The 26,230-nt window shown below is 45.0% G+C and overlaps 9 protein-coding genes across 9 annotated transcripts; 5 read left to right on the top strand and 4 right to left on the bottom strand.

The window, feature by feature from the left end:
* Window positions 1–32: 32 nt before the first annotated feature.
* On the bottom strand, window positions 33–9,797 carry TOM1 (E3 ubiquitin-protein ligase TOM1; the record flags this gene model as incomplete). The annotated part of the gene is made up of 1 exon (XM_002555204.1): window positions 33–9,797. The coding sequence occupies one exon, from the start codon at window positions 9,795–9,797 to the stop codon at window positions 33–35; it is 9,765 nt and encodes a 3,254-aa protein (XP_002555250.1).
* A 408-nt stretch (window positions 9,798–10,205) lies between these two features.
* RAD52 (recombinase RAD52) lies at window positions 10,206–11,645 on the bottom strand (the record flags this gene model as incomplete). The annotated part of the gene is made up of 1 exon (XM_002555203.1): window positions 10,206–11,645. The coding sequence occupies one exon, from the start codon at window positions 11,643–11,645 to the stop codon at window positions 10,206–10,208; it is 1,440 nt and encodes a 479-aa protein (XP_002555249.1).
* A 125-nt stretch (window positions 11,646–11,770) lies between these two features.
* NDC1 (Ndc1p) lies at window positions 11,771–13,558 on the top strand (the record flags this gene model as incomplete). Its single annotated transcript, XM_002555202.1, has 1 exon — window positions 11,771–13,558. The coding sequence occupies one exon, from the start codon at window positions 11,771–11,773 to the stop codon at window positions 13,556–13,558; it is 1,788 nt and encodes a 595-aa protein (XP_002555248.1).
* Window positions 13,559–13,656: 98 nt separating this feature from the next.
* Window positions 13,657–15,495, bottom strand: NHX1 (bifunctional K:H/Na:H antiporter NHX1; the record flags this gene model as incomplete). Its single annotated transcript, XM_002555201.1, has 1 exon — window positions 13,657–15,495. The coding sequence occupies one exon, from the start codon at window positions 15,493–15,495 to the stop codon at window positions 13,657–13,659; it is 1,839 nt and encodes a 612-aa protein (XP_002555247.1).
* A 1,530-nt stretch (window positions 15,496–17,025) lies between these two features.
* On the top strand, window positions 17,026–17,583 carry GUK1 (guanylate kinase; the record flags this gene model as incomplete). The annotated part of the gene is made up of 1 exon (XM_002555200.1): window positions 17,026–17,583. One exon carries the CDS (start codon window positions 17,026–17,028, stop codon window positions 17,581–17,583), a length of 558 nt encoding a protein of 185 aa, XP_002555246.1.
* Window positions 17,584–17,793: 210 nt separating this feature from the next.
* On the top strand, window positions 17,794–18,276 carry RCF1 (respiratory supercomplex assembly factor RCF1; the record flags this gene model as incomplete). The annotated part of the gene is made up of 1 exon (XM_002555199.1): window positions 17,794–18,276. The coding sequence occupies one exon, from the start codon at window positions 17,794–17,796 to the stop codon at window positions 18,274–18,276; it is 483 nt and encodes a 160-aa protein (XP_002555245.1).
* Window positions 18,277–18,636: 360 nt separating this feature from the next.
* Window positions 18,637–21,033, top strand: USA1 (Usa1p; the record flags this gene model as incomplete). The annotated part of the gene is made up of 1 exon (XM_002555198.1): window positions 18,637–21,033. One exon carries the CDS (start codon window positions 18,637–18,639, stop codon window positions 21,031–21,033), a length of 2,397 nt encoding a protein of 798 aa, XP_002555244.1.
* A 1,817-nt stretch (window positions 21,034–22,850) lies between these two features.
* TSA2 (thioredoxin peroxidase TSA2) lies at window positions 22,851–23,441 on the top strand (the record flags this gene model as incomplete). Its single annotated transcript, XM_002555197.1, has 1 exon — window positions 22,851–23,441. One exon carries the CDS (start codon window positions 22,851–22,853, stop codon window positions 23,439–23,441), a length of 591 nt encoding a protein of 196 aa, XP_002555243.1.
* A 91-nt stretch (window positions 23,442–23,532) lies between these two features.
* Window positions 23,533–25,548, bottom strand: PPN1 (endopolyphosphatase; the record flags this gene model as incomplete). The annotated part of the gene is made up of 1 exon (XM_002555196.1): window positions 23,533–25,548. The coding sequence occupies one exon, from the start codon at window positions 25,546–25,548 to the stop codon at window positions 23,533–23,535; it is 2,016 nt and encodes a 671-aa protein (XP_002555242.1).
* Between the last annotated feature and the right edge of the window lie 682 nt (window positions 25,549–26,230).

The raw sequence follows: 26,230 nt of genomic DNA, 5'->3' as shown, positions 1-26,230 counted from the left end.
AGAAAATATAAGATAACACAATATAAAACTGTTTACGCTATACCAAAACCCTCATGACCCTCGTTGATCGCAAGAAGGAGCGACCCTCTCAATGTTTCGTAAGAATCATAGGCAGGAAGATCCAGTTGGTTGAAGCAAGTATGCGAAGATGGCAGCCTTTCAGTAGACCCGTAGTCTCTGTGAATCGAAAACTTACTAATTCCATTGACACCCGTCAATTCTTTGAATCCACTTAATGGTACCTTGCTTGTACCTGTAACAAACTGTAGCAATTTTGCGCGCTCTTCACTATCGAAAGAGCGTACTGCCCTCCAGAAATAACTGATTTGCTTGCATGTTGGAGTATAGTTGACATAGTTGGTGTTGTTTTTCCAGTCGTCAACATCAATATCAGGCAATCCACTGATGAGTAGTTCGAGTTCCTGCTCATCGAAGATAGAAACCAAATCCTTCGGGATAATGGCATAGAATCCAAGCAAAAAGTTATCCATTTGCTCCTTGACGGAGGTGTGTAACTTGTACTCGACAATCTTTTTCACATACTCTTGTTTATTTTGTTCTGTGACGGGAACATTGTGGCCGTCTTCAATCAAGTCGATGACTTTATGTTCTCCATAGTCATCGGTTTCAACAGAGAAAGTTTCTTCAATGATATCGGTAATGTCATTTTCCAAGATCCAAATCAAAGACTTGTAGTAATCAAGGTCAAGAGACTCCATGTCTTTTAGTGCCACAGGCTTGCTCAAAATGTTTTTATAGACTTCCCTGCTAAAATGGCAGTCCAAGAAACATTGATCACAAATGGCTTTACCAATAATCATTCCAATAAATTTGAAGAACGAAAGATGTTCAGGATTTATACCTGAAGTGCGATTTGGGTGAAACGTTGTTTTGTCTGAAGCCACAGGCAAAAAGAGAGCATAATCGGGATTGAACATTTGACGTGACAAAACCTGGTACCACTCTCTTGTAATACCACCAGCGTCCACACCAGCTTCTCCTTTGAAAGTGATTTCGAGCTTTGAATTCTTGATGTCTTCGTTCGACTTGAAAAACAAGGAGCGATATGAATCAAGAAAGACCTGCTCTCGTCTCACAGAGATGGACAATTTCGGTTTCTCTTGAGCACCGGAACGAAGCTTAGCAATGAAATAATACCGTTTATTGTCAAAATCCAGGATCTTCGGATTCTTGACAAGCAAAGCAAATGGCCCGCTCATGAGTTTTGGATTAGACCTGATCATCTGGTTTAATAGCTTCTTGTGCAAATCAGTAAACGCGAAAAAGATGTTTTCGGCCGCGACCTCACTAAAATCTGATTTCTTTGCTTGATACTTTAGCACATCCCTGGAGTCTCGCGTCTTGCTGTGTTTACAGACTACCATTAGTGACTCAATCAGAGGAAGCAGAATGTTAGCTGAAGAGCTCAAAGCGGGCTTCTCGTCAAATTTCTCCAAACAATGACCTAAAGAGGTCCATACGCCACCTAGCTTTATCTGATCATAAAGCCCCATAAGCTTCTCTACGTCTATATCCCCGGCCTTCTTCTTATTCGTATGGATGTAATCAATTGCAGTTAATACTTTGAGTAACTTCGCTTGCTCGGAGCTAGGAACCGTAAATTTTTGGAAAGTCTCATAGTTGATTTCTGTGCCAATCTCAACTTCACCAATTTCAGAGTCTAGGTTGCTCAAATCAGTTTTGAGAACTTCAACTGTTTGAATGGCGAGTGTACAAAGTTCTTTGGTAAAAATATCCTGAGCGCCTTTAATAACCGAGAGATGGGTCATTATGTTTAGTGTCTGTTGAAACACTTTAGTATTGCATGCATCCAATTTTACTATAGAAACCACAGCTTCCAAGTGTTTCGTTTCAATATCAGGCACCGTGAACTTCTTCTGGGAGTTTTCGTTTTTCGCAATTGCAGATATAGCCTTTGTGATAATTTGTAAAATCCTTGTCAGTAGGTCCAAGAGCACAGTTTCGTCAGTAATAATTTTCTTGTCGAGAAGGCTAAACAGGTAGTTTATTGGCCACTTCATGTTTTTCGTAAAGATGTCCTTTTTGTTCTTCAGCGGTGTTTTATTGATCAGTAAGTTTTCATGCTCTGTGATAAAGAAGAATTTCAAGCGATTATCAGTTTCCAAAAGATTCTGTAAAACTTCAATTGTCTGATTTGCCACACTTAAGGGCGTGCAATCCAGAGGAAGCATGCGCGCACTTGTTGATTTGGCGATTCCGAGTGCCCTGTTTGAAATCAAATTGTAAATTCTTTCGAGTGATTGATGGTCGTTGATGCCCTCGGTTAAAATCAACATCAGGATGTTCATGATGTCGCTGCGGTTCTGCTTGCTAGAGCATAAACGGTAAAAAAGCTCATGATACACTTCACGGGCCAGATAGGGCTGAGAAATGAACAAGGACCTCATAATGGCTGATATACCAGACCGGTCAACTAGAGGCGAAAAGTATATCTTCTCAGGTTTCTTCTTCTTTGAGTCGGGGCTTTCATCAGCATCGTTTTCTTCGCCAACATCTCCAGAACTCTCAGCGTTTTCTTCGTCATTGAGCGAGCCCATTAGCCTTGAGAAACGAGACTCTGCAGCTTCTTGCTCTAATATTTCCTCGCGAAGGTTCTCAGGGATAGATTCCAGAAAATCGGCATCAATTTCTCTTGAATCAACGGTTTGATCAAGGGCTTCTGCTCGGCGCTCTCGGATATGCTGAGCAAAAACTTCTGCCCTCATATCGTCAGGTAAAGCATCCAAAAACTCAGGGTCGATATCGGTGCCAGCAATGTTGACTTCTTCTCCCCCGATATTGACGTAAATTGGAGGCAGATGCTCTTGACCTTCTTCTTCGTCCTCTTCTTCTTCATTTTCGCCCTCGTCTGAACCATCAGTATGCATTTCTTCGAGCTTTCTTTTCTTAAATTCACTCTGTTTCCTCAAGTTTTCTTCCCTCTGAAGTTTCTCTGCCTTCTCTTTCTCTAGCGCTTCCTCGCGCTTTCTCACGTACAAGTCAGAACTAGGCTGGAATATTCTCCCAATGATAGTTGGAATGACGTTGTTAGCATAGATTTTGGAGTCATAGAACATATCAAAAATATCGCTCCATCTGGCTGTTGTAGACTTCAGAACGATGCCCACTGATGACTTCTCGTCAAAAAATTCTCCACTGAACAAAATATCTGACAAGTGAGGGAGCTCATTTCTAGGACGACTTGAACTACCTGTGCTGGTTAACTGGTTAAGTATCCCGTTTTCAACTTCCTCTAGCCCTGAGGGACCAAGAGGGTTCATCAAGATGCCACGAGTACCTCTACTACCAGTTGAAAGACTCATTGGTGTAGCCATCATAAAATCAGCACGACGGCTGCTGTGGTGATGAGGTCCCCGATGACCTCTGTGATTTTCCCCATGAACTCTGAAATACTGTGGTTCAGGAGAAAATACATGCTGGATTCCAGTAAATACGCCTCTTCCTTCTTCATCTGAATCATCATCCATATCAACTTCATCAGCCAACCACCTGCTTCCAGGATGCGTTTCGTCGTTAAAGTTCTCTTCTGAGCTGCCATCTTCCGAGCCGGATAGCTCGGAAAGCCCAGACTCCCAGTCAGAGCCGGATAAGTCTGATAGGCGGGATTCCCAGTCAGATTCGGCAAGCTCCGAGCTATCTAGTTCAACATCGATAACTGGAGCAGGAGCACCATCATCGATATGGACATATTCAAGCGGGCCCTCGTGGTCGGTATAGTATGAGGAGTCATCACTTTCAATTCCATCTCCGCCATTGCCAATGTCCGAGTTGGATGACTCTCCTGATGCAATGTCCATGTCCAAGCTTTCTCCATCTAAGCCATAATCCATACTCCCTTCGGAGTCATCGATCTGATCACTATCGTTCATTCCATCGGAACTCGAAGAGCCACCATGATGATGGCCGCGTTCGTCTTCACTAAAGACTACTTCAATTTCGCCATCTTCACCCTCAACAAAAGCTATGTCTTCATCTTCGCCGATCAAAGAAGCATCATCATCGTCGTCTTCCTCTATATCCTCGACATCATACATCCCTAGAGCTGAGTTCCTGAACATATCTGAATGCTCTTCTTTCTCAGATTCGTCCTCAACTTCATCGTCTTCATCGGTGTTTTCAAGCTTAAACAGATCCGAAAACCTGCTGCGGATCTCGTTTATTGCGTTCAATGGTTCGACACTCTTGTTGAAGAGCTTCTTAGAGAAGGGATAGTTTAAGTCGAGAGACGCCATGCAGTCGGCGATGGTGGATGGGACATTCATATCAAGCATCAGCTTACCAATTTGATACTTGTCCACATAAGTTTTATTGGAGTCAAGAACTGAATGCAAGTAGCTGCGCTCGCTGACCAAGAAAGAAGTCACAAGATGCAGCCATCCATAAAGCTTACTCACGTTGGCTTCTAGTGTTTTTGGAGATTTGGCCACACTCTTGAGTGCCTTTGTTACAGCTTCTATTGTGAACTTTCTGATATAAGTCATATCGGGGTTGACAATTTTAGGATCTTGTTTCTGGACCTCTTTATCCTGAACGGATGAAACAAAACTAACTACAAGATCGCGTGCAAGTTTCCCAATAACCTCCTTTCTTTCGACATAGTGCTTGTCCTGATCGCGACCCCCAGTGTCCAGAAGCTGATACAATACAAAATTGAGTGCTGTAGTGCGCGGTTTTGGAGATTCAACGTACATGTTCCTCTTGTTAAAAGTAAGAAATTCAAGCTTGCTTTGTTTGTAACTTCCAACCAATTCTATCAAGACTTTTAGCAGGAATATCATATAAGCGCATACAGGATTTCTTGCGACGTCCACATCATCTTTCTTTTTGGTGTCTTCAACACTCTCTTCTTTAACTGGCTCTGAGGTCCAATCTTTCTTGTAAGCTGCCATCAGTTGCGAGAGTAAAAGGTGAACAATTCCAGTTCTATTACTTAGACTCAACTTGCCATCAGCTTGTGAATTAGCATCACTCATTTCCTCGTCGCGCTCACTCAAGTACCTTCGGACAATAAGGTTCTCTAGTTTGTCAGGTCGCACAAAATCCTCAAACCGAGCCGTTTCGCACAGACAGTTGACAAACGAAGCAGGGTCTCGCATAACTACATTGGCCTTTTCTGAGACAAGACCCGTGAGGTCCCTTGAGTTCTCTTTAGAGTCACCAATTGCTCTCGTAGTGAAAGCACGCGAGAGCTCGTATTGAATTAAGCTGCTAACAATTTCGCTAGTCTCAAAGCACCTTCTAGCCAGCAGTAAAAACGAAGATTCAAGGTAGTTGATTTTTTCAGATTTTTGGAAAATTCCTATTGTCTTCAAAATCTTTGAGAGTATTCCTGACTGAGGTACTTCATGAGAGTAATGCTCGTCCCGTGTATACAGAATTAGAATTCTGGATATGGCCAATGCTGAGTAAAAGTCTGAAATCTCATGGACTCGGATTAGAGAATCGAATATCTTGCTTTTTGCATCACTTGAAATGGTGAATGCTTTGAAAAGCGGTGGACAAGGCGTATTGACACCTTCCTCAATACCATCAGGAAGGGGGTCAAGCCTGGGCGCCTCAGATTTTGCAAATATTATCTCGTAGACATACAAGGCTTTCGAAAACCAGGCCGAATTGACAAACTCTGGACGGAGCGATTGCTGAAGATACTGAACAAACTCATGTATAAAATCTTCAGATTTCTCGTACATTGCTTTATCATTTAACAAAATTCCAAAGAGGTGTATTACGGGTGCAAGCACAGACGCATCACTAAGGTCTATCCCACGCATCATTTGAAGTAGTTTACCGAGAACCTTTTTAGGTGGTTCCTCAGCTTCTTGGAGCAATTGGAGAATCATGTGGGATATAGCGTTTATAAGTTTGGGATACATTGGAAGTAGTTGGAGAATCCGGTCTTCAAAACCATTGGCATAAAAACTAGATCTCATTTCGGATAGATCACTTGCTGTTGAAAAGTTCTTATACTGTGGTTCTAACAAGCTCAAGTCAGTTTTCCATTTCCCCGTTTCTCTAAGTGCTTTGTATGTCTCCCATTCACCATCAGAAAATACATCAGGTTTAACATGAATTGGTAAATCGTCCTTTTGCTCTTCGAGATAATTCTTCGCAATATCTTCTTCAATTCCACACGATTTCAGCATTTCTATTTTGCGATGGGATGGAGGCATCAGATCCCAGCGCAATTCATACAAATCATGATCTTCACCCTCAGCAGTGGAGTTGAATATGTTTTTTATCATGGTCAATAACTGTTTGAAAACAGAATAGGGAAGTCGCCTTGTACCCTGTTCTAGGATGGAAAATTCATTGACTAGCTCATCCACCAGACCCAGAGACAAAACCTTGATGGGAATAATCAAAGCACTTGTGAGATTGTAGTAAACCTCGTCATATGGGTAATATTCTTTCGTGTTTCTAATATTTTCCATGGTTTCCATTTGTATGCACTTATTGAAAAATGAAAGGGCGTTTATAAGTGCACTCGCTGTAAGAATATCCTCAGAGTCTTTGATGTAATCAAACTTTTCGATGTTCTCAACATCGTTGAACTTTTGAAGGTTGGCAAACAACAACTTAATTGCTTCGTAATATATCTTGAAACCGCCTGCCTGATAGAAAAGCAGCGCAGGTATGGTTTGAACGGTACCACCAACAGAAGTAGTGACATTAGGGAAAGTGAACACGAATGTGTTGAAATTAAACACAACAAGAAAGTAACCCAGGTGAGAAAGCAGATACTTTAAGTCCATCATCTTCACAATTTCATTAACTGTTGTATCAAAGATCCGAATTTCGAGCGCTCTGTCAGAAGCCTCAACTGTCATTTTTCGGGCATGGGTAAGTCTTAAGAAACATCTGAATAACATAGACGTCCAGGATTGCATCTTGATAAAGAGCTGCCTATCTTGTAAGGTGTTCTTGAATTTGGCAGATGTCTTGTCATCCTTCGGGTCATTCTTGCTTGGTTTGCTGGCGTATATTGTCAAAGGCGGTGTATTTCCTATGGGCCTCATAGTGGTTTCAGCCGTAACTGAGGCTGGCAATCTGTTACGCATATAAAGCTCTTCCAACGCGCTTCTTTGAAATAGATGCCGCAGCTTGACAATAAGATTAAAGCCATTTTGTTCAAAAAACTCCATTATTTGTAAAACACGAATTGGAAAAAGGGACGCAATGTTAATGTAGATATCAGTAATCACGTACAGCAGTACGTTGATAACCGTCAACTTCCGAAGTGTCTCATCTAGCACTTCATAGGGCGTTGAAAGAACATAAGGCTTTTCAAAGTTATATTCGAGAAAATCTTTCACCCCGTCCAGCTTCTCTGAGAGGAGACTTAATAATGCAGGAAGGGCGTAGTTCCTGCGCTCATCGTCAAAGTGTTTCAATATGTCTGAAAAATTTAGCAAGGTTTGGGAACCAACATAATCATATGGTGGTCGTTCGATAATGATGACCTTCAAAAGATCCTTGATATCAACTTTTTCTGCAAGACTAGCCCACGATACGTTTTCTAACGTCATTCCATAAAAAACGGCAGAGAAACAGTCCAACACAGCAGCAGGGACTTGAACTTCTCCTGATTCAATTTCCGATCCGCCCTCTTCGTTGTCAACTACTGTTTCATCCCTTGAATGATAGAATTCGCCATTGGAAATTGTTGATCTGTAAACATACGGGTGACTAAAGCTTATTATGCTCGGCAGGGCCTTCACTGTTTTATAAAAACAGTCTTCAATGACCGGCTTGAGTTCGGGATAATGCCTCGCAAGCTCATCAATCGAAGTTCCGAGGTCAATGGCCGAATCGTCCCACGACATGATTTTTGCTAATTCGGGAGTGGTCATGATCTCAAACAAACAGTTTATGAGGCCTTTTTCTTTAACTTGCTTCAGCCCATCATTGTTCAGAGACAAAGCGGATATAACCTCCGGTAGTAGGCATAACAGCTCTCCCGATGGCCCCAAAAAATGTTTGAAGTTGTCAATGATGTAGGGAATTGTTTTCGACTCAACCAAAACTGAATAAATTGTAGGCTCTGTGTTCAATATGGTTTGGACTACATCCAATGCGTAGGTCACCAAAGTATAGCCAAATACAGGTCTGTTCTCAAGTATTTGATTCAGTGAAAGTAAAATTGGAGAGTCAATGAGATTTCTGATCCGGTCGCCAGAGTCAGTTTTGAGAAGTTTCAAAACAAGTTTTAAAAGGCTCCTTATGTAACCAAGTTGTCGAAAAGAAATTGAATAGTAGACAACCGGATATTTTGGAGGTTCCCCAAATTCCGGATGTTCTAGCGCAAAGTTAACTTCCTCATTAACGCAACCTATTAGTATGTTGAACCCATTGTTACCGATGAACTCCGTTGTCGCGTCGGCATCGTCGATAAATACTTCCAACAAATGTGTCGCTGACGCCAATGTGCGTTTATAGGCACAGTCTTTAATGGAGATAATTTCTAGTAAATTGGGTATCAAGCCAGCGGCAAGCATAGACTCTTGTAATGTCTTCACGTCCGCCAAATTTGACACAAGATAAAAAAATCGTACGTTGTACTCTTCATCGAGTTCCTTGGAATTATTATCTCTCAAAAGTTTAGCGATATACCTCAGAATCTGGAAAAGAAGTCCATGCGACATATTACCCCCCAAGTTTCTTACTATGTCAGAACACCAAATGTGTTTGAGAGAAATGCACTCGAGGGAAAAAAGCGCATCAACTCGAAGATCCTTGGGGAGCTTCTGCTCTGATAAAGAGATGAAGTCTGTTAAGTTGTTAAATGCATATGGGTCAACCTCGAAAAGTTGAGAGCTAACTTGGGCCGGAATATAAATGACGTTGGCAAGAGCAATAGCATTGAACTTGGTTTGTATGATCAAATTCCTCAGTTGTAGATTTTCATATGTGCTATCACTGAATGCTTTAGCAACCGTTGCTTGCAGTGAAAAGTCAAACCAGCTTTCTGCTGGAATCTCAGCCATTCCTTTGTCAAACACCTGCTGTAGAGAGAGGCTTGACAATTCCTCTGCATTCATTATGAATCTTTTCACAGAACCAGTGCCAGTCTTGTTTAATGCGCCTTGGGTCAAATATACTTTAGGCGCAGCTGCGTAGTAGCTGAAGTCGATTTTAGACCACTTCGTGGGATATTGTTTTTTGTCGAAAAAAAGATCGACCAAAGCAAAGTGATCCATGCGGTCGTCAGTTGTTGAAGATGGAAGTGCCAAGGCCAAATCTAATGTCTTCCTCTTCAGTTCTTTGTTACTCAAAAGGTTTTTACTATCAATTTTTTGCCTGGCGATGACTTGCTGCTCTCCCACGATCGCAGCAACTTTCATAGCTCCAAGCTTTACAACGTAGTTTGGGCAGTTGAGTAAGTTAGTCATGACGTCGAGTGATGAGTATAAAGACCGATTGCATGTGTTATTGAGCAAACGACAAGTGAACCAAAGTAGTTCCTTGGTGACCGTTTCATCTTCTGCACTCATTATTATCAGCTTCACGGGCTGTGTTTTCCGGTTGGTGCTTTTGTAGTTGTAGTGGGCCAAGAGCCTGTTCAAGATATCATCAATTCTGTTCAAAACCGGGATCCAAATGTATAAATCATCTCGAGATCTGTCCCAAGTGATAATATTAGTCAATTTTTTGACAAACTCGGCTTCGGAGCACTGCGTGAGATCGTCAAGCAAAGGCTTGAAGCCTTTGGCCTTTTCCTCTTTCCTGAACTTCTCAAGTTTGGTCAAAGTCACCATTTTGCCAAAACTTGATAGGGTTTGCTAAAAAGTGTCGAATTTTAGACCTCAACAATAAGCGGGAAATTGTGAAGCAGTGAACTATCAGTTTCTTTTGAGTTTCTAAAAGAGTTTTGTTAGATAGAATCAAACACTTTGCCGATCTCTCGCTCTGATTGTGATCGTTGTCTTCACAAAGAACCTTCGATTTGGGAAATTACAGATCGCATACTTAAAATTATATTACAGCTACCTTTGGTGGATATCATGTTACACGAATACCGCTAAGCAGCTTCTGGATATGCCGCCAAATTAAAGAATAATGCAGTGGTTATTTCTCTTTCTTCAAGGCGTAGCAACTCAGTGAATCCTATATTTGAAAGAATAGAGCTATTGATTGGCTTTCTGTACCAGAGAGGGGGGGGTGCCTTATAAGGGATTCCTAACATTCGGATGATGGGCCTTGGGCTTACCCACTGATCTAACTGTCGCCGCAGGCGAAGACACTGCAGGTGGTATTACATTCCCAGCATGTACTGAAGTGCCATTGGGTTGACCTGCGTTGGCGTACCCATTATTTTGAACCTCTTTAGCAGATGCTTCGTGATGGGTGATGTTAGTTGTCGTCGCTGTAGAAGCCACTGCAGGTAAAATAGGCTGGCGCTCCCGAGGAGGCACTGACGAGTCCTGTGCGGTATTGGTGTCTCCTATTAACTTACCTTTGGGAGCGTACTGATTATAAATAGCACTTCTGTTGTTTGGAAGGCCCCTTTCCCGGAGCACGCTTGTTTTAACATGGGCGGAAGTTGTTTGATCAACTGTATGCCTGATAGACTGGGCGCGAAACTTGGGGTCGAATACACTGCCAGGCGGGACGGGAGCTTTATTTTGTAGGTTTGGGGCTGCTTTGGCCGTCACGAAAGCAACTGGCGTCTGGACCTGAGCTTGGGGGTTAGGATGGCTTTCAACAGGACGATCTAAAGCGGGCGTTGTTGGCTGGGCTTCGCCCGCAGCTATTATGTCATCATCTTGGAGCTCGTCGCTAAACATGAAAGAATCGTCCAGCAATTCGTCGGGATCTTGGTCTGATGGTGGTTGAGGCTGCTGAGCGTGTTGTGGTTGTAGCTCACGGGCTGGAGCCGGTAGCGGTACAACATTTGGTGTTTGATTGATGTTCCGGCGTTTATATGGTGGGCCGCGCGCCTCGTGGTCACTTCTGGGAGTGCCAACCGGTAAACCAGTAGGTGCGCCGCGCGAGCTGTCTCCTGCGCGCGAGTTTTCTGCAAATTCATCTGTCGCGCGATATAGGTTTCCTTCGTCAAAATCGGGAGGATCAAACTTCACCTTATCAATCTTTGCCAGGAAGGATTTGTCATATAAACAGTTGCCCAGCGCGTTACCGAATGCGCGCAAGCTACGCTTCAGTGCATCTGTGACAGCAGACTTTTTAGCTCTTTCAAATGCTGATGATTTGCGTCGTTCATTCTCCACCGTCCCATAGCCTATATCCTCGCGAAACGTTCCATCGCTTAGCGTGACGCGGATGATCGCTGTGCACCCTATGCAGAACTTCCCTTGCCGCTCATCCATAAAATCGATTGTTATACTCTTGACCTCAGTGCTCCAACCATTATACCCAAAAATTTGGTTTGCTAGGTTTATTGCCTTCCATCCTTCAATGTATGCCACTCGATTCGCCCCAAATCCAACTCGCTTAGAAATGTACTCAGGTCCTAACTTTTTATCTAATTTTGCTTGAATATCTTCGGTGCTTGATCCGTTTGTCTTTGAAGCATCCATCGCTGCCTGTGATACCCCTATAGGCCTCGCACTCTTGATCCCAACATGTATCAATGACTTCTCAATCATTGTTGCAGTGTAGAAGGCTGATTTTTAAATCGGGTCACGTGCAATATCATTGATTTAAAAAACAGCATTTAACCAGCTGAATGCCATCCCGATGAGCGCGACCAAACAAAGATCGGAAGATAACGATGGAATCCTCTGTCATTCCGAGTCCATTGAGCTCGCGTTACAGCTACCATGCCATATTTAGTGATGTGTGTAAAACCAGATTTAGTCATCTGGTCGCACGGCTCTTGTTCAGTATGGCTGTTTGCATCGGAGCGTTGGCGAGCGCATTGGCACAACGCGGCGCTTCAAAATGGGAACGTACCCTCTCTGCACCCGGCAAAGGTATACTAGTATATGTGGGAATGTTGACAGTGGTATTAGCGCGCAAAAACTATCTTCATGTGCGGCTTCCAGGGTACTCGAGCGCGTTATCACAAGCGTACTGGCAACTATGTTCGGGACAAGCATTAGTACAGCTAGCAGTTCACATTTTAAGCAGTATTTGCATTGCAAGTGCGCTCAGGGACACCGTAACTGGAGCTCTACAGCCCCAACGTGTATTTGGATATCGCTTGGCCGTATGGTTGCTCGTGCCTGGTTTGTACACCGCACAACATGTGGCTTTTGACCTTGGCAGACTCGCTTTCAGATATGGCGCACAACATCAACACCCGCAACAATTCATTATAACAAGAATTCACAATGTGTTTGCGAAGTGCGGAGTGCTAGCAATAGCAGTCGCACTTGTACTACCGGTTGGCTCGCTATACCTTGGCCCACGCACAAGCTCTTTGGGTGTTGCAGGTACATTCCAGTGCGTGATTTTGGCATTTATGATCTTTGTCATTTGGGATCTAGTAAACCTTGCTTTCAATGCGTACTTGTCAATCGGGTGTTTACACAAAGGCAAACCCATATCGTCACTCTCTTCCACTCCAATGGAGACGCTTATTTCTGGCCTTTCATCAAAAAAGCCATTCACAAAGCTAACTGCTTTCCAGGAACTCTCATATAGGGCCACGTCTCCTAATATCCAACTTCGCTTACCTATTTACCACACGCGCCACAGGAATGTCTACATTTGGCCTAGCATTTTGAAAGAGTGCTTGAACACCATTGAAAGTACGAATAGTAACGTATCTGCCTTTATGAAAAGTGTTGAACAACAGCAAGAATCTCTGCGGAAACCAACCGCGAATAGACCAGAGTCCTTAGATGAACGTCTTAACGAAAATGGGCTCTTTGGAAACGACTACGTGATCACCTCAAGTTCTCAGTCAAGACTGCCAGGTTCCCCTCCAACCTCCGAAACACTAACCCATAGAATCACTTTACAAAACAACAATATATTTGCAAGGGGGAATGGCGACACTGTAGGATCAAGCCCCTTTCAGTTCTCTGATGTTGCAAACAACCCCATACTCACACGCCAGACCACTATTACGGATATTGTCGGTGACTGTCTAAGACAGCTAAAAGACACGTTCTTTGGTTTCTTTTTCCCAGTTCAGGACGAGGATTCATCTCCGCAGCTCAGTCTGTTTGAGCTTTGGCGTGTGTCCAAGAAAATGCAAGCAGAAAAGCTTGTTCCGCTGCCGGTGTGTTACGCTGAGTGCGTTATTGCCCTAATGGGCCTCTTAATCAAGTCACTAGAGGAAGACCCAAAGGGTGGCGTGGTTTCATCAGTCGGCGAGGTTTTGAAGATTTTAGAAAGATCGGTAGGTTCGTTGGGCGGTTTCGCTGAATGGAAAGACTCACTTGTTTCCAGAGAAACAGCGACTCCAGATGTTGTTACTATTCTTTACGATCTTTCGATTAACGCATTCCTTGAAATTGTGCTCGGTTACAACGAACTACTAAATAATGTTTACCTTGATGAAGATGTTGTCAAGCTGAGCAAATGGGTTCTGGAAATATGTAACGAGTAGCTAGCTTCATAAATTAAAAAAAAAGTGCATATAAATGCGCTACGTAGAATGCTTATGCCTTGAAATGCGGGCTTCTAGGTTTAAACACAATTATTCCTTTACTTTCTATTTCCCATTATATTGGGGGTACTTGAGTCGCTCTTTTTTCCTGACTGAGAGTTGTCAGAGTCCAAAAAGACAGGCTTTAGAACTTGTTCGTCGAAATTTGTGAACCACTGAGAATCTGCGGAAAATATAGTGCTCAGAGTTTCCCGCAGGTGCTGCTTGTCCAATGATACTCGGGAAGAGGACTGAACAGTGTCAGAGCTTAGCGGGTTAGTGGCTGTCGCAGTAGAGATAGGCACTGAGATTGGTTCCACGCTAGGAACCTCATCAGTGTATGAAGCTATTGGTCCTGTGGCGAGTGTGATAGGCTTAGGCATCTCGATATCAAATTCATCGTCTGATTCGTCATTTTCGTCAATGCACCCTGTCTTGATTCCTAGAACTTCCAACATGCCAGCCGTCGTACCTCCAAATATGATGACTGTAAGCACCACAACAACCAATACGGTAGCAAGCAAAGTAAATTTGAACTCGCCTTGTAACCCCATTGCCAGTGCGACACCCACTGCGCCTCTCAGGCCAGCCCAAAATGTCATCATTTGATACTGGTACGGTATTTCATCAGGAATTGCAGCGTCGTTGCCATATATCCCCATAGATCTTCTTGCTTTGACCCTGTAAAGCCAATTAACGAAATTCGAAAGTGGAAACACTGCGCACCAACGTGCGACACAGATGGAAATTCCTGTTATTATGATTAGCAGCGGCTTGTAAACCAACTCAACCTCGGTAAATAGGGACAAGCCCAAGTAGATGAAAATAAAATTTTCAGAGAGTTGGGCCAAGAGTTGAAATATGTATTTCACTGTAATCTGGGTTCTTCTGGACATGTTGAAGTAAGCATAGTGCTTCAAAGTTATGCCGCAAAACAGTAGCGAAACAATTCCTGACATATGGCAACCATTGGAGAAAAAGTAGGATTCGTATGCTATTAGAAGTACTAGGCAACTCTCAATCCGAGGATACCGCCGAATCAAAGTGTGCTTAAGAAGTAATGCAACTAAAATTCCAATCATTACCCCTATCAGTAACGAAACTGTGAAGGTCATGAGGAAAAGCCCTATACCTTCGAAAAACGAGGAAAACTTGGCAGGTTTACCGTGGAACTTTTGACAAGTTTCGAACATGACGATGGATATGGCATCATTAAGCAAGGATTCGCCAAAAATAATGGTATACAACTTGGGATCAACCTTGTAGGCATTGAATATCGATAAAATAGTGACAGGGTCAGTGGCAGAAAGCGTAGCACCAACTGAAAGTGCATCCACAAACGAAATATCAATGCTTTCCAGCCCAAGCGCCGTCCAGATATACAGAATCACACCTAGCACCACTGATGAGATAAAAGTGCCGGGGATCGCAAATACCAAAATTGAGACGATATTGTTGAAGAAATTGACCTGATTAAGCTCGTAGCCTGAGTTCAGAATGATAGGCGGCAGCAAAATGTTGAAGAAGTATGAGGAATTGAAGGTGACCGCGTCCTGGATGTAATGACCAGGAGAAAGCCGGATTATAAGGCCCACGACCATACCGTAGAAAATTGAGAGCACTGTTTCATGGACGGCCTTGATGCGGCGCTGTGTAAGGAAGTAACTCGACCACAATGCTGATATCAGCAGAAATAACATGATGAAAAGAGCCCAAGATGAGAATATCTCTTCGGTTACCGGGCTGACTTCGTCGCCCGGCAGTGTGCCTGCAGGTGGATCCTCATCACCCGGCAAAACACCTTCCTGATCATCTGGGTCCGTGTTCACGCCCTTCGCCCAGCAAAGAGCGCCGCGAAACGCGAGGCCAAGCACCAGCTGTGTAAATGTAGTTGACATATGCAAACGGATTTAGAGTATCCCGAGGTTGCCACTCAACTAAAAAGGGAAGGCTGAGGTGTAATACTTCGTATTCCCCGAGTCTTTGATCAAAAGTGCCGAACCCTCGATGAGTAGTCTGGTCTTGAAATGTGCTGGTGAACGTGAAGTTGACTTTTATATGTTAGCCGTCGGTTGAACCACTAAGATAACGGGTATCGACCTCGTCCAAATAGTCACGCCAAAAATTGCTATAGCTAAACTTTCGCCCAGTTACCGAGTTTCGCACTGGAAATACTCTCACTGCAATGCTAGTACATATGATATGGCACCTTCATTTTCCCCGGTGCGGAATAGAAGTCAGGGAAATCGATAACCCGTAAGCAACGATTAATCACATCGCCAATCAACGCCGAAGACCGAGAGTGGATCGATGATCATCGGATCGAAGAACATCGGAAGCCTAGGAGAGCCCTAAGGAACCCCGCATTGCAGCTTTGTATGACTTAGTTTTGTTGTAACAATCGCGAGGAATTTGAGAACCTTATTTCTCAAAATACGTAGGGTCAGAGGAAGGAAATTTCACCGCACTGAGAAAATTGAGCACTGATAAGACCCGCAGATGGGCGGGATGGGATGCCCTCAAAATGCGAGTATTGCCACTTCAATTTTTCTGCTGAATATTTGATTAAGCGCCATATAACGTTTTATAAGCAAGCAGTTTGAACCATGAGCGGAAGAGTAGCAAGCCGCTCGAGAAACTTTGACAGTTCATTGCATCGAGCTTGGCCTTGAAGCTAACTTAAAGTGTATCTTTCGAATAGATGTTACCCAAGAGCCTGCCTGTACCATACGAGGAAATATGCATCATACGGAGAGCCCCAAGTAATCGACTCAGCGGCCGCGGGCGTCATTTGGATTGCCGAAAATAATATTGACGGAGAGAGCTGTGCCGCGGCTTCGATTTAAGGATTTGCTGTCACATTGAGGAACACGCTTTGCCGCTTTGCGGACGGCCACGGACAGGGTCGCACAATGACCCTTCTCGAGTAAAACGAGCGCCTTGTCCTCCAAAGCTTAGGACCAACGTGGCGAAAGCGTACGATGTACCCAAGGGAAATCTGGGGGCTTCCAGTGTTAAAGCAGCAGTTCGTCCTCCGTCTACGGAAAGAATATGCATCGAGATTGTCACATATGGCCGGTATCACAGCCAGCTGCTGGCAGACATCGAGGAAGGTCGTCTGCACTTCTCTCTACTAGAAGTGAGTACTTCTCGCGCTCCTGCCCTTCTTGCAAGTGCAAGTTGGCGGCTAGAGTAAGGTCACGAGCACGTCACGTTAAGTCACGTGCATGTGAGTACATTTGAAAGTACTCGTTTAAGCTGTTGCACACGTGCCCGTACCAACCTCTCCAAATGATGCGGAGAAAAAAAAAAGTAGCGCCAGATTCAAGTGAAAAGCGATGGCTACTCGAACACTCAAACAAAACGCCAGATTTTTCCGTGAGTCTAACAGACTACTAAGCCCGCAAAGGTCCTACGTCAGCAGCAGCATGTCTCGTCCTATCGTTATTTCAGGTCCTAGCGGTACCGGAAAGTCCACTTTGCTGAAAAAGCTGTTCAACGAGTTCCCAAACAAGTTTGGGTTTTCAGTCTCGTCCACCACAAGAAGTCCTAGACCAGGCGAGGTCAACGGTACACACTACAACTTCGTCACTGTGGAGCAGTTCAAGGAGATGATTGCTGACGGGAAGTTCATCGAGTGGGCCCAGTTTTCTGGCAACTACTACGGGACCACCATCGCGTCCGTCAACGAGGTTACCAACAGCGGCAAGCGCTGCATTCTTGACATTGATATGCAGGGTGTCAAGGCCGTGAAGAAGACTGACCTGAATGCGCGCTTTCTGTTTATAGCGCCTCCTTCAGTCGATAGCCTTAGGGAACGCCTGACGGGCCGTGGCACAGAGACCCCAGAGTCGCTTCAGAAACGTCTTGACGCCGCCACAGCCGAGATGGACTACGCGCAGACTGGCGCTCATGACAAAATTATTGTCAACGACGAAGTTGACGTCGCTTACGCGCAGATGAAGGAGTTCATTTTCTCCGAGTGAAGTGGCCGTTACGACTTGCTTCTCGCAGCTTTGCGCTCATTAGTATCGACCATGGGCATCTCGGCAAGCTGCGCTCTCTATAGCGCGGTTGTCTTTGCTCATCTGTGTATAGATATATAAAGGCATACCGATAAAATTTCAGAGTCCTTTAGCTGCTAGTAAAACAAATCAAAAACAAAATCAAACAATAGAGCAGCGGAGCCGCTAGATATGTCACACCTACCTTCGAGTTTCGACGGTGCTGAGCAAGATGTGGACGAAATGACTTTCTTAGAGAAGATGACCTTCCACTGCAAACAGCAACCATTGGTACCTTTGGGAACGCTAGCAACCACGGTGGCCGTTATACTGGCGGCACAGAATGTGAGGTCCGGAAACAAGCGTAAGGCCCAGAAGTACTTCAGGTGGCGTGTGGGCCTTCAGGGAGCCACGCTGGTGGCCCTGGTCGCGGGCAGTTTTATCTACGGCACTTCGCAGAAAGAACGGCAGTCCAAAGAAGATGCTCTGCGCGAGAAGGCCAAACTCAGAGAAAAGCTTTGGATCCAGGAGCTTGAGCGTCGTGACGAGGAGACGCAACTTCGCAAAAAGAGAGCTGAGCTCGCGCGCTCCAGAGCGAAAGAGCTAGAACAAGAAACGCAAGGATTGCAGCAAGAACTTCGCGACCTTCAAGCCAAGACATCCTCTAGCAAATAATTCACTAGAGCGTGCAGCGAAGTTGATTTATCTATCCAGGGGTTAACTAGTAACTATGTTGATGATCTCTCTAATGTGGGGGGCGGGGGCGCTCGCGGGCAGTGGGACCCCTAAAAATAACATGTCAATCTAAATTATATGCAGGGAGCAAAGTGCTAGGTCAACCAGCTGGCAGCTCCTTTATTCGTAGGTTTGTGAATATCTTTATTATGTCTTCAACGTACAGTGCGATTCGGACTTCCTTGTAATAACACCTGTATAAGCAACCTACTCGCCAAACTTGATTTCTGGATTAACAGTGAAAAGCCATTTAGGCTACCGCGACCACTCTAAGCTTTACTGGCAAGACTTGAGGTCGTTATGCGCTATTTGGCAGGCTCTGCGATAAACTTCAGCGTTTGGACTCCTGAGCCGTGCGCTACAAATATCTTTGTCAGAGCACCCCCACAAGCGACAGTTGCTCGTCTTCTACAGTATGTCCATTGGCAACTTAGCCAGCGCTCTGAATCGCCGCTGCTACCCACTGAGGAGTATTGCCTGGTGCTTGATGACCAGCCTCTGACATTAAGCACACCATTGCAGACGGTTAGCGCGCATTCCGGCGGAGTGATTAAGCTAAAAATGCAGCGGAATGATGGTATCCTCAAAGAGTCCGGTACATCTCTGGGATATCACGGAGAATCAGACTTTGCACAAACCAACGTAGAGTTCCAGCTGAATGTGCTCTCTACCGACAAATTGATGAGCAGACTTGAAAGAGGGGTGTCATTGAACTCGACCCTGGCAAAACTCAAAAAAGCGGCAATTGGGCATCTGAATGACTATGAAACACACAACGTACGCAACCTTTGCAGCATAAAACAACATACCGTACAAGACCTAGTCGGTTTTGACATTCTAGGCCGTCTTCATCCCACATATTTGACTACAGATGACTCCAACAACGATCTGCGGCTCTACGACCTTTTGGGATTCGATTTTTCACCTGACAAATTTGGAAGTTGCTGTGTCATGTTCAGGACGCGTCACGATCAAGAGCTTGAAGACGGGATAAGCGTACGCTTTATTTCGGAAGCCAGCCTTACGATGGATCGGATGGTAGTTTCCACGGAAACAACAGTACACGAAATGAAGGAGTTCATATGTACTGTTTACGGCCACACTCTACGGCTCACGCCGGCAGATGTTAAACTGGTTTACAAAGGCCAGTTGCTGCAAGAGGCGAACTCGACAGGTCAACCCTCGAAAGTGTTGGAGTACATTTCCGAAAGTAGAGGGGCCAAAGTTCATGTTTTCATAAACCAAGAATACACAGAACCCGGGCCAGGTTTCTGGAATGAGCTTTTTAATAGCTCAGAGAGGTTCACGTTCATGAGTAGAAGTGCGTCTGAAAACGTGAGCATAAGCGCCGAAGAGCCCCGCAGGACTACTTCAGAAACGAACCGGCCAGCTAGCATGCCTAGTATTCAAACTCCCAATGCCGTGCATACTTCAGAAAATCTAACCCAGTTTCCAAATTCAGCAGTCTCTGTAGCCGATGAATTCACGCCAGCGCGGTACGACTTTTTCACGGAATCTGGTTACCACATTGAGCGCACTGGGGAAAGGTTCGAAAGAGTTTTAATATCAGGATCGGAGCACTTCATACCCCCAAACGCATTCGAACCCACTGTAAGCATAGTTAAGATAGCAGGCATTGAGACCGAACTGTTGCCAGATGAGTTCTCCCTATCCGGCGGCTCACTTTGCTTATCGACTCAGGCAATTAAGCGAATAGAAGATCAACTAGGCGTCAAGCTGGCACATTCAGTGGTAGTTAGCTTGGGACCTACTCCAACTTCAAGTTCTCCCCACCCAAGTGCAGGCCAGGCAATTATAGTGCCTGAGACTCGCCGAATGGCGAGGATTCGCCAATGGGTCGAAACAATCATGAGGACAGTGTACTTGTTGTTGCGAAACTCTGTTTTCTACTTTGTGATCTTTTTTCAGTTGGTATCGTTCTTACCGTCCTTCTATTTCTTTCTTGGGATAGCCCTGATTGTTTTAAAGGCAGTCTGGAGTACAACAGAGATTTGGGATATGTGGCGGGACTTGCTGTGGGGGGAGCAGGCCGATAAGCTGGGCGAAGAAGAGCAGGTTATGTTAAGAGAAATCTTGAACACGAAGCCATTCGACAAACAGTTTTACACCAGATTTACAGGCAATCAAGCAGTCACTGAAGCTTTGATTGATCGGCTACAAAATGACTTGGAACTGCGTGAAAAGCTTTCCGGGGAATTTCAACTGGACTATACAGAATCCCTTCAAATTTCGGTCCCCAAGCTCTTCGAAAGCTGTACGGCCACGCAATTCGACCAAGTGGGACCTGAATCTTTAACAGAACTATTTGAGCCCATTCTCAATGAAGTAGCAGGCCATTTAGATAACACCGCAGGGCTTTCAGGAGCTGGTAAAGAATCTTTGAAACTGCTACGTGCTTACGCGTACCAACAGTCGAAACTTCCATGGTACAAGGGCGCAATCCGGTGGGTTTCGCACAAAAGTAGCAGCTTGTACAACGGGGGTCTTGTTGAATGGTTAATGCCAGAGCGTGTGCCCCGGACAAGAAGAGGGGCAGGGATAAGACAGGTTTTGCATATCATATGGGACTTGCTCAAACTCTCCTGTCTCTTTGTTTTAATTGTGCTACCCAAATTTCAGATTCAAGCAGCAGATATGGCCAACCGTGTTGCCACCGACGAGGAGCACCAGGACTGAATTAGCGCCCCTTGTGAGACGAGCTCTAGTGCGGGTGGGATATGTTGACAAGAAGTTTTGTACAGGAGAATATCGTTTCATGATAATGGACTAGACGCAGGTCAAACTTATGGTCTTGAATAACGTGCGCGCTTGCGTACCGCAAACCCTCGGGGCATTGAACATGAAGCGCGCTCTCGACCCATTTGCCGGCGTGACGTATATAAGCTAATTTAGAAGCATCATGTTTTAGTTATATTGTTCTTTTTTAACATCGCTGAACCACAGCTTACCACTATCTGTTGGTTAAGATTTTGAATATCATCAAAGCAAGAGAAAACAATTATTTAACTTTTCAAACTTCCTGCAAGAAATCTTGTTTCAGTGTTGCATCCATGATGCGACACTACAGGTTTTGTTCGAGAGCGTGAAGTCGCTCCCCTGGACTTACTTGGTCTCATTTTTCGCTAGGAGCATCTGTCTCTGGTTTTCAAAGTCACTCTTTAGTTTGCTGACATTTTTTGCCTCTATCTGTCCACCTAACTAACTAACTAACTAGCTTTTCGCCATTTTTCGTTTTCGCAGAGCTTTTCGCCATCTTCTAAATCCCAAAGCTTGACAAATCGTAGAAACAAGTCTGAGAAACAATCTGGAAACAAGCAAGAAATAAATTCACGTGAGCTTTGAGAATTATAGGTGAATTGATAGCCGCTTCGTTAGTCCCTATGAACGGGAGCAGCTAGTCGTGAGACAAAAATTGTCCAACATTTAAAATGTTTAATAATTTGGTTGCAAATAGTATTTGGAAACAAGAGCCAGGAAACAGGTGGGAAACAAGTTGGAAACAAGAGCACGTGACCACAAGCTACAAGTCGTAGGTCATATTGAACAGGCGCAGAAACGCGGCTAGGCACATTGTTCATATCAATATCGAAAAGAACCGGAAACAAAAGCCGCGAAACAATCTAGAAGCAAGCGGGAAACTTATTCACGTGATACGTACAGTTTGGATGATATTGGCAGTGCGCAAGCTTAAGCTTTCCCTTATTGACTCGATATTTTCGACTGAGCACCAAAGTCATGACATCACATCTTCTGTTAAGTGGCATCCCGAATACCAGCGGCATGTGAGCATAAACTAATTGCGTTCGAAGCTCAGCTCCCTAGAACTCGTCGTGCTACTGCTGTCGTGGAATGCTCCTGTCCAAAGCCTCCGAGGTATGTCCAGTTAAGCTCCGCGACTTCGCTGGATATACTTTCCGTAAGCTTATTTTAACTCATTAACTCATTCCCTTTAAGGTCGCTGAAAATCTTATCTAATCTTCTCGAAGGTTCATCAGCTCGGGAAACTTGAGGTTCCCGGCTGGTGAACAGAACGCCCTCAGCTATACGGGTTCTTGTCGGCAGGGATAAGTAGTGCTGATAAATATCACCGGACTGGCTCTTTCTTCACGTTATGGCTGGCCTCAGACTCATTTCCTAATCATGTCTCGAGTCTCGGCTCTGTTGCCCTGGCCATTAAGTGGCGCCCGGTAATATTTTGGGTTTGTAACCAGTTAGTTTGGTTACCTTAGTAATTGTTCTGTTGGCCGCGCTGACGCCCACTCAGCGCCTGGATCAGCTCCCCATTAACTAACTTCAACGTGGCCATGGCCAGGCCCGTCAGTTTAGTAATCCCTGTCCGGGTAACTACGTTTAGTTGTGGAAAAGACAGCTACCGCCGGAAAAACTATATAAGCCAAGGGTCGATGTTGGATAAGGGTGCTGTATCGATCTAATCTCGCTCGACAGGATACTAGTTTTCTTCAAGCTCCAAACCAACCCAAATCACATACACAATGGTCGCACAAGTTCAAAAGCCAGCCCCAGCCTTCAACAAGACTGCCGTCGTTGACGGTGTCTTCGACGAAGTGTCTCTGGACAAATACAAGGGTAAGTACGTCGTCTTGGCCTTCGTCCCATTGGCCTTCACTTTCGTCTGCCCAACTGAGATCGTCGCCTTCTCCGACGCTGCCAAGAGATTCGAAGACTTGGGTGCTCAAGTTCTGTTCGCCTCCACCGACTCTGAGTACTCTTTGTTGGCCTGGACCAACGTCGCCAGAAAGGACGGTGGCTTGGGCCCAATCGACATTCCATTGGTCGCTGACACCAATCACTCTTTGTCGAGAGACTACGGTGTCTTGATCGAGGAGGCCGGTGTGGCTTTGAGAGGTCTTTTCTTGATCGACCCTAAGGGAATTGTGAGACACATCACCATCAACGACTTGCCAGTCGGCAGAAACGTTGAGGAGGCTTTGAGATTGGTTGAGGCCTTCCAATGGACCGACAAGAACGGCAGCGTTTTGCCTTGCAACTGGACCCCAGGTGCTGCTACCATCAAGCCAGACGTCGAGGGCTCCAAGGAGTACTTCAACGCCCACGGCAAATAAGTGGCATTAGCTTAGCTTTATGTACGACGATATATGCCTCTACTTGAATATAGAATGATCGACTGAATGAAACCTTTACGGCTGAATCAATTTAACCGTCATACCCTGTTGAGCAAAATGCCCGCTCTGTGTACTTTTCCCACAATGTGTCGTCGTGAGCCAGCTTGACTGCAAGATCGATGTAGTCCTGCGCTAGCAGCGATTTCATGGAGTAAGGTTCTGAATCTGAACAATACTCCACTTGATATTTGAATGCGGATTCCGCGGCCTCCTCTTCGGATGCGCCGAGCTTCAGCGCCTTTTTGTATTCTTTGTCGATAACATCCAGGTCCGCGTAGTACTGAACGAACCGAGTTGGCGAGAAGAGCTGCGGAGCGTAGCCTGGACCGGGCTTCAGGTTTGAAGGCATCCGCTTGGGGATTGTTTTGTCGACCTTCTTCTTTTTCGAGCCCCGCAGAATACTTGAGAGACCGTCCCACGCAGAAGCCTCAGCTTTGTTCGAGACATCGTACTCAATTTGAGACTCTAATTGTCTGAAAAACGCATCCCAGGGTTTGAATGAGTTGAGGGCTTCCTGTGTTACGCCTTCTTCCAGGCCCGTGGTGTTGTATTCCCAAACCCTGAAAGCGGGGTTGAAAGTCGGTATCACGGAACCTGCGATGTTGACAATACTGTAGCGCTCTACGCTCGTATCCTTAGGGTGCTTCTTCTTCTTCTTCTTCTTCTTCTTGTCCTTCTTGCCTTTCTTTTTGTTAGCTCCAACTTTCCCCATCCTCGATGCAACCTTTTTATAGAAACCCTCGCGAACCGAATCCATATACGCGTTTTTGTTCACGGGCTTTGCTCCCATAAGTCTAACATCACTGGCTTCAATCGCACTTTCTAATACTTCGCCGTCGTCTTCATTGAATTCGAAGGAGAAATCTTCGTCATCTAGCGCCCTTTTGACAGTGTTGGTAGACGCCTCTACCGATTTCCAGGATTTCTTGCCGTCAACAGGAACGAAGTGGTCCATATTCATGTGGCCGTACAAACCACCTATTATGACATCTCTGTACTCGTTCGTCCAGAGTGTATACTTGTCATAGCAGCTTTGGTCAAAGTTTTTTGGTAGAGGCGGAACATGCCCAGTTAGCCAGACTTTCATGCCTCTTTCCCTGAGCTCTTCTAAAACATAACCAAGCCATAGAAGCAATTGGTATCCAGGCTGCTTTTTGGAGTTGCAGTTGTCTACTAGGGGATTCGCCTTGTACAAGTAGAGCGTATTAATTGACAAAACAGCGAGTTTACCAGGGATGACTTCGACAAAAAATGAGGTGTCCCTGGCAAAAGCCCTTTGCTGGTCCTCAGGAATCAAGTTCGCCCACATGTTGTAGAATTCGCGTGTCTGTAAGGTGGGTCCTAGCGAGAATAAATTATGGGGGAAGACGTCATTATTTCCAACACTCGGTACTATACTAACGTCGAAGTCGCGAGGGTCCACACTGTCGGGGTTTCTAAACATGGCTTCAAACCGCTTTGTTAATTTGGAATTCATGTCAAATATCTCTGCTTCCGTTCTAGGATTATTACGATCATTGTCATGCCGAATGTTGTCGCCCGTCCATACAACAAAGTCTATCTTGTCGCGAAGATTATTTTCTATCCACTTTAGTGTGTACTCCATTAAATCCATTGAGCTGTCACAACCCGCCATGGCGGTACCGAATCGGGTGGCTTCATCCTTCTTGCCCTCAGGTCGACCGCGATGGCACACATTTTCGATTGATGACCCCGTCTTGTAAAGGGGATCAGGATGTATATCAGTGATATGCAAAAACCGCCCACGAAGCTTTTGGGATTTTCCGTTCGAGAAACGGACAACCTTTACGGAAGAGTCTGGACTGAGTCCTAATGCTTCTAGGTGGCCCGCAAGCTGCTCGCTGGGGACTTCCTCAACAGACAAGCGCTGACCGGATGGGGCTCGCAGCATGTGAATAAGCTGTTCCTTTTTAACACATACTACTACAAGCAATGGGAAAGCTAGAATAATGTATAACAGTGTTCGAAGGCGCCATTGTCGGCAGTTTGAGCTTCGAGTCTCGTATTCAGCCTTTTTCTCAGACATCGGCAAAGCACTTAATGAAAGGCTCGAGAAAGCCTCTTTTCCTGGGGACAAAAAGAATGCAGCAGACTTTTCGCCAAAAGCCTATGCTCTTCACACGCTTTCCAGTAGCACGACGTTCGGACGCTCTTATTTTATTGAGTTAGCTAAAATTAAGCAAAGGGTGAGCACTTCACTCAAAAGTAAGCACGTGGCACGAGGTGACGCTCACGTGAGCATTACCGAACTAATTCTACTTGGACGTTTCAGAAGTCCTCCACGGCTTTGATGAAAATGGAACTAAGCGTTGAAGTCACCGAGGCTCCAGAGTTACAACAATGGCTAATATTGGAAGGGCGTGAATTGTTAACCCTGGACTCTGACAACGTCCCAACAATTATTTGAAGAGCCAAGAAGGTTGGAATAATTATGTGATAATAAGGACAAGTTTCTGCGTCATAGCTTCTAAAAGGCATACACTGTCGAATTCCCAATTTTCGCAGGAGTCTCTTGAAAAGTTTACTGACCAAGAGTCATATTTTCGCGTCAACTTTCGTCGACATTTTGATCAATCCCGACCGTTTCATTTAAAGCGGGCAGGAGGGACCCATATGCGAACCGTTTTGGGCTTTAAATGGGTTTCTTAGACGCGATCTGCGCAGGCAAAAATATTCGACCTAAGAAGTGTCGCGACGCGGGCTTTTCT

This window comes from Lachancea thermotolerans, assembly GCF_000142805.1.
Source record: "Lachancea thermotolerans CBS 6340 chromosome G complete sequence".
NCBI classification, from domain to species: Eukaryota; Fungi; Ascomycota; class Saccharomycetes; order Saccharomycetales; family Saccharomycetaceae; genus Lachancea; species Lachancea thermotolerans.
Note: the sequence above shows the minus strand (reverse complement) of the source record. Positions and strands in the feature narration are given on the sequence as shown.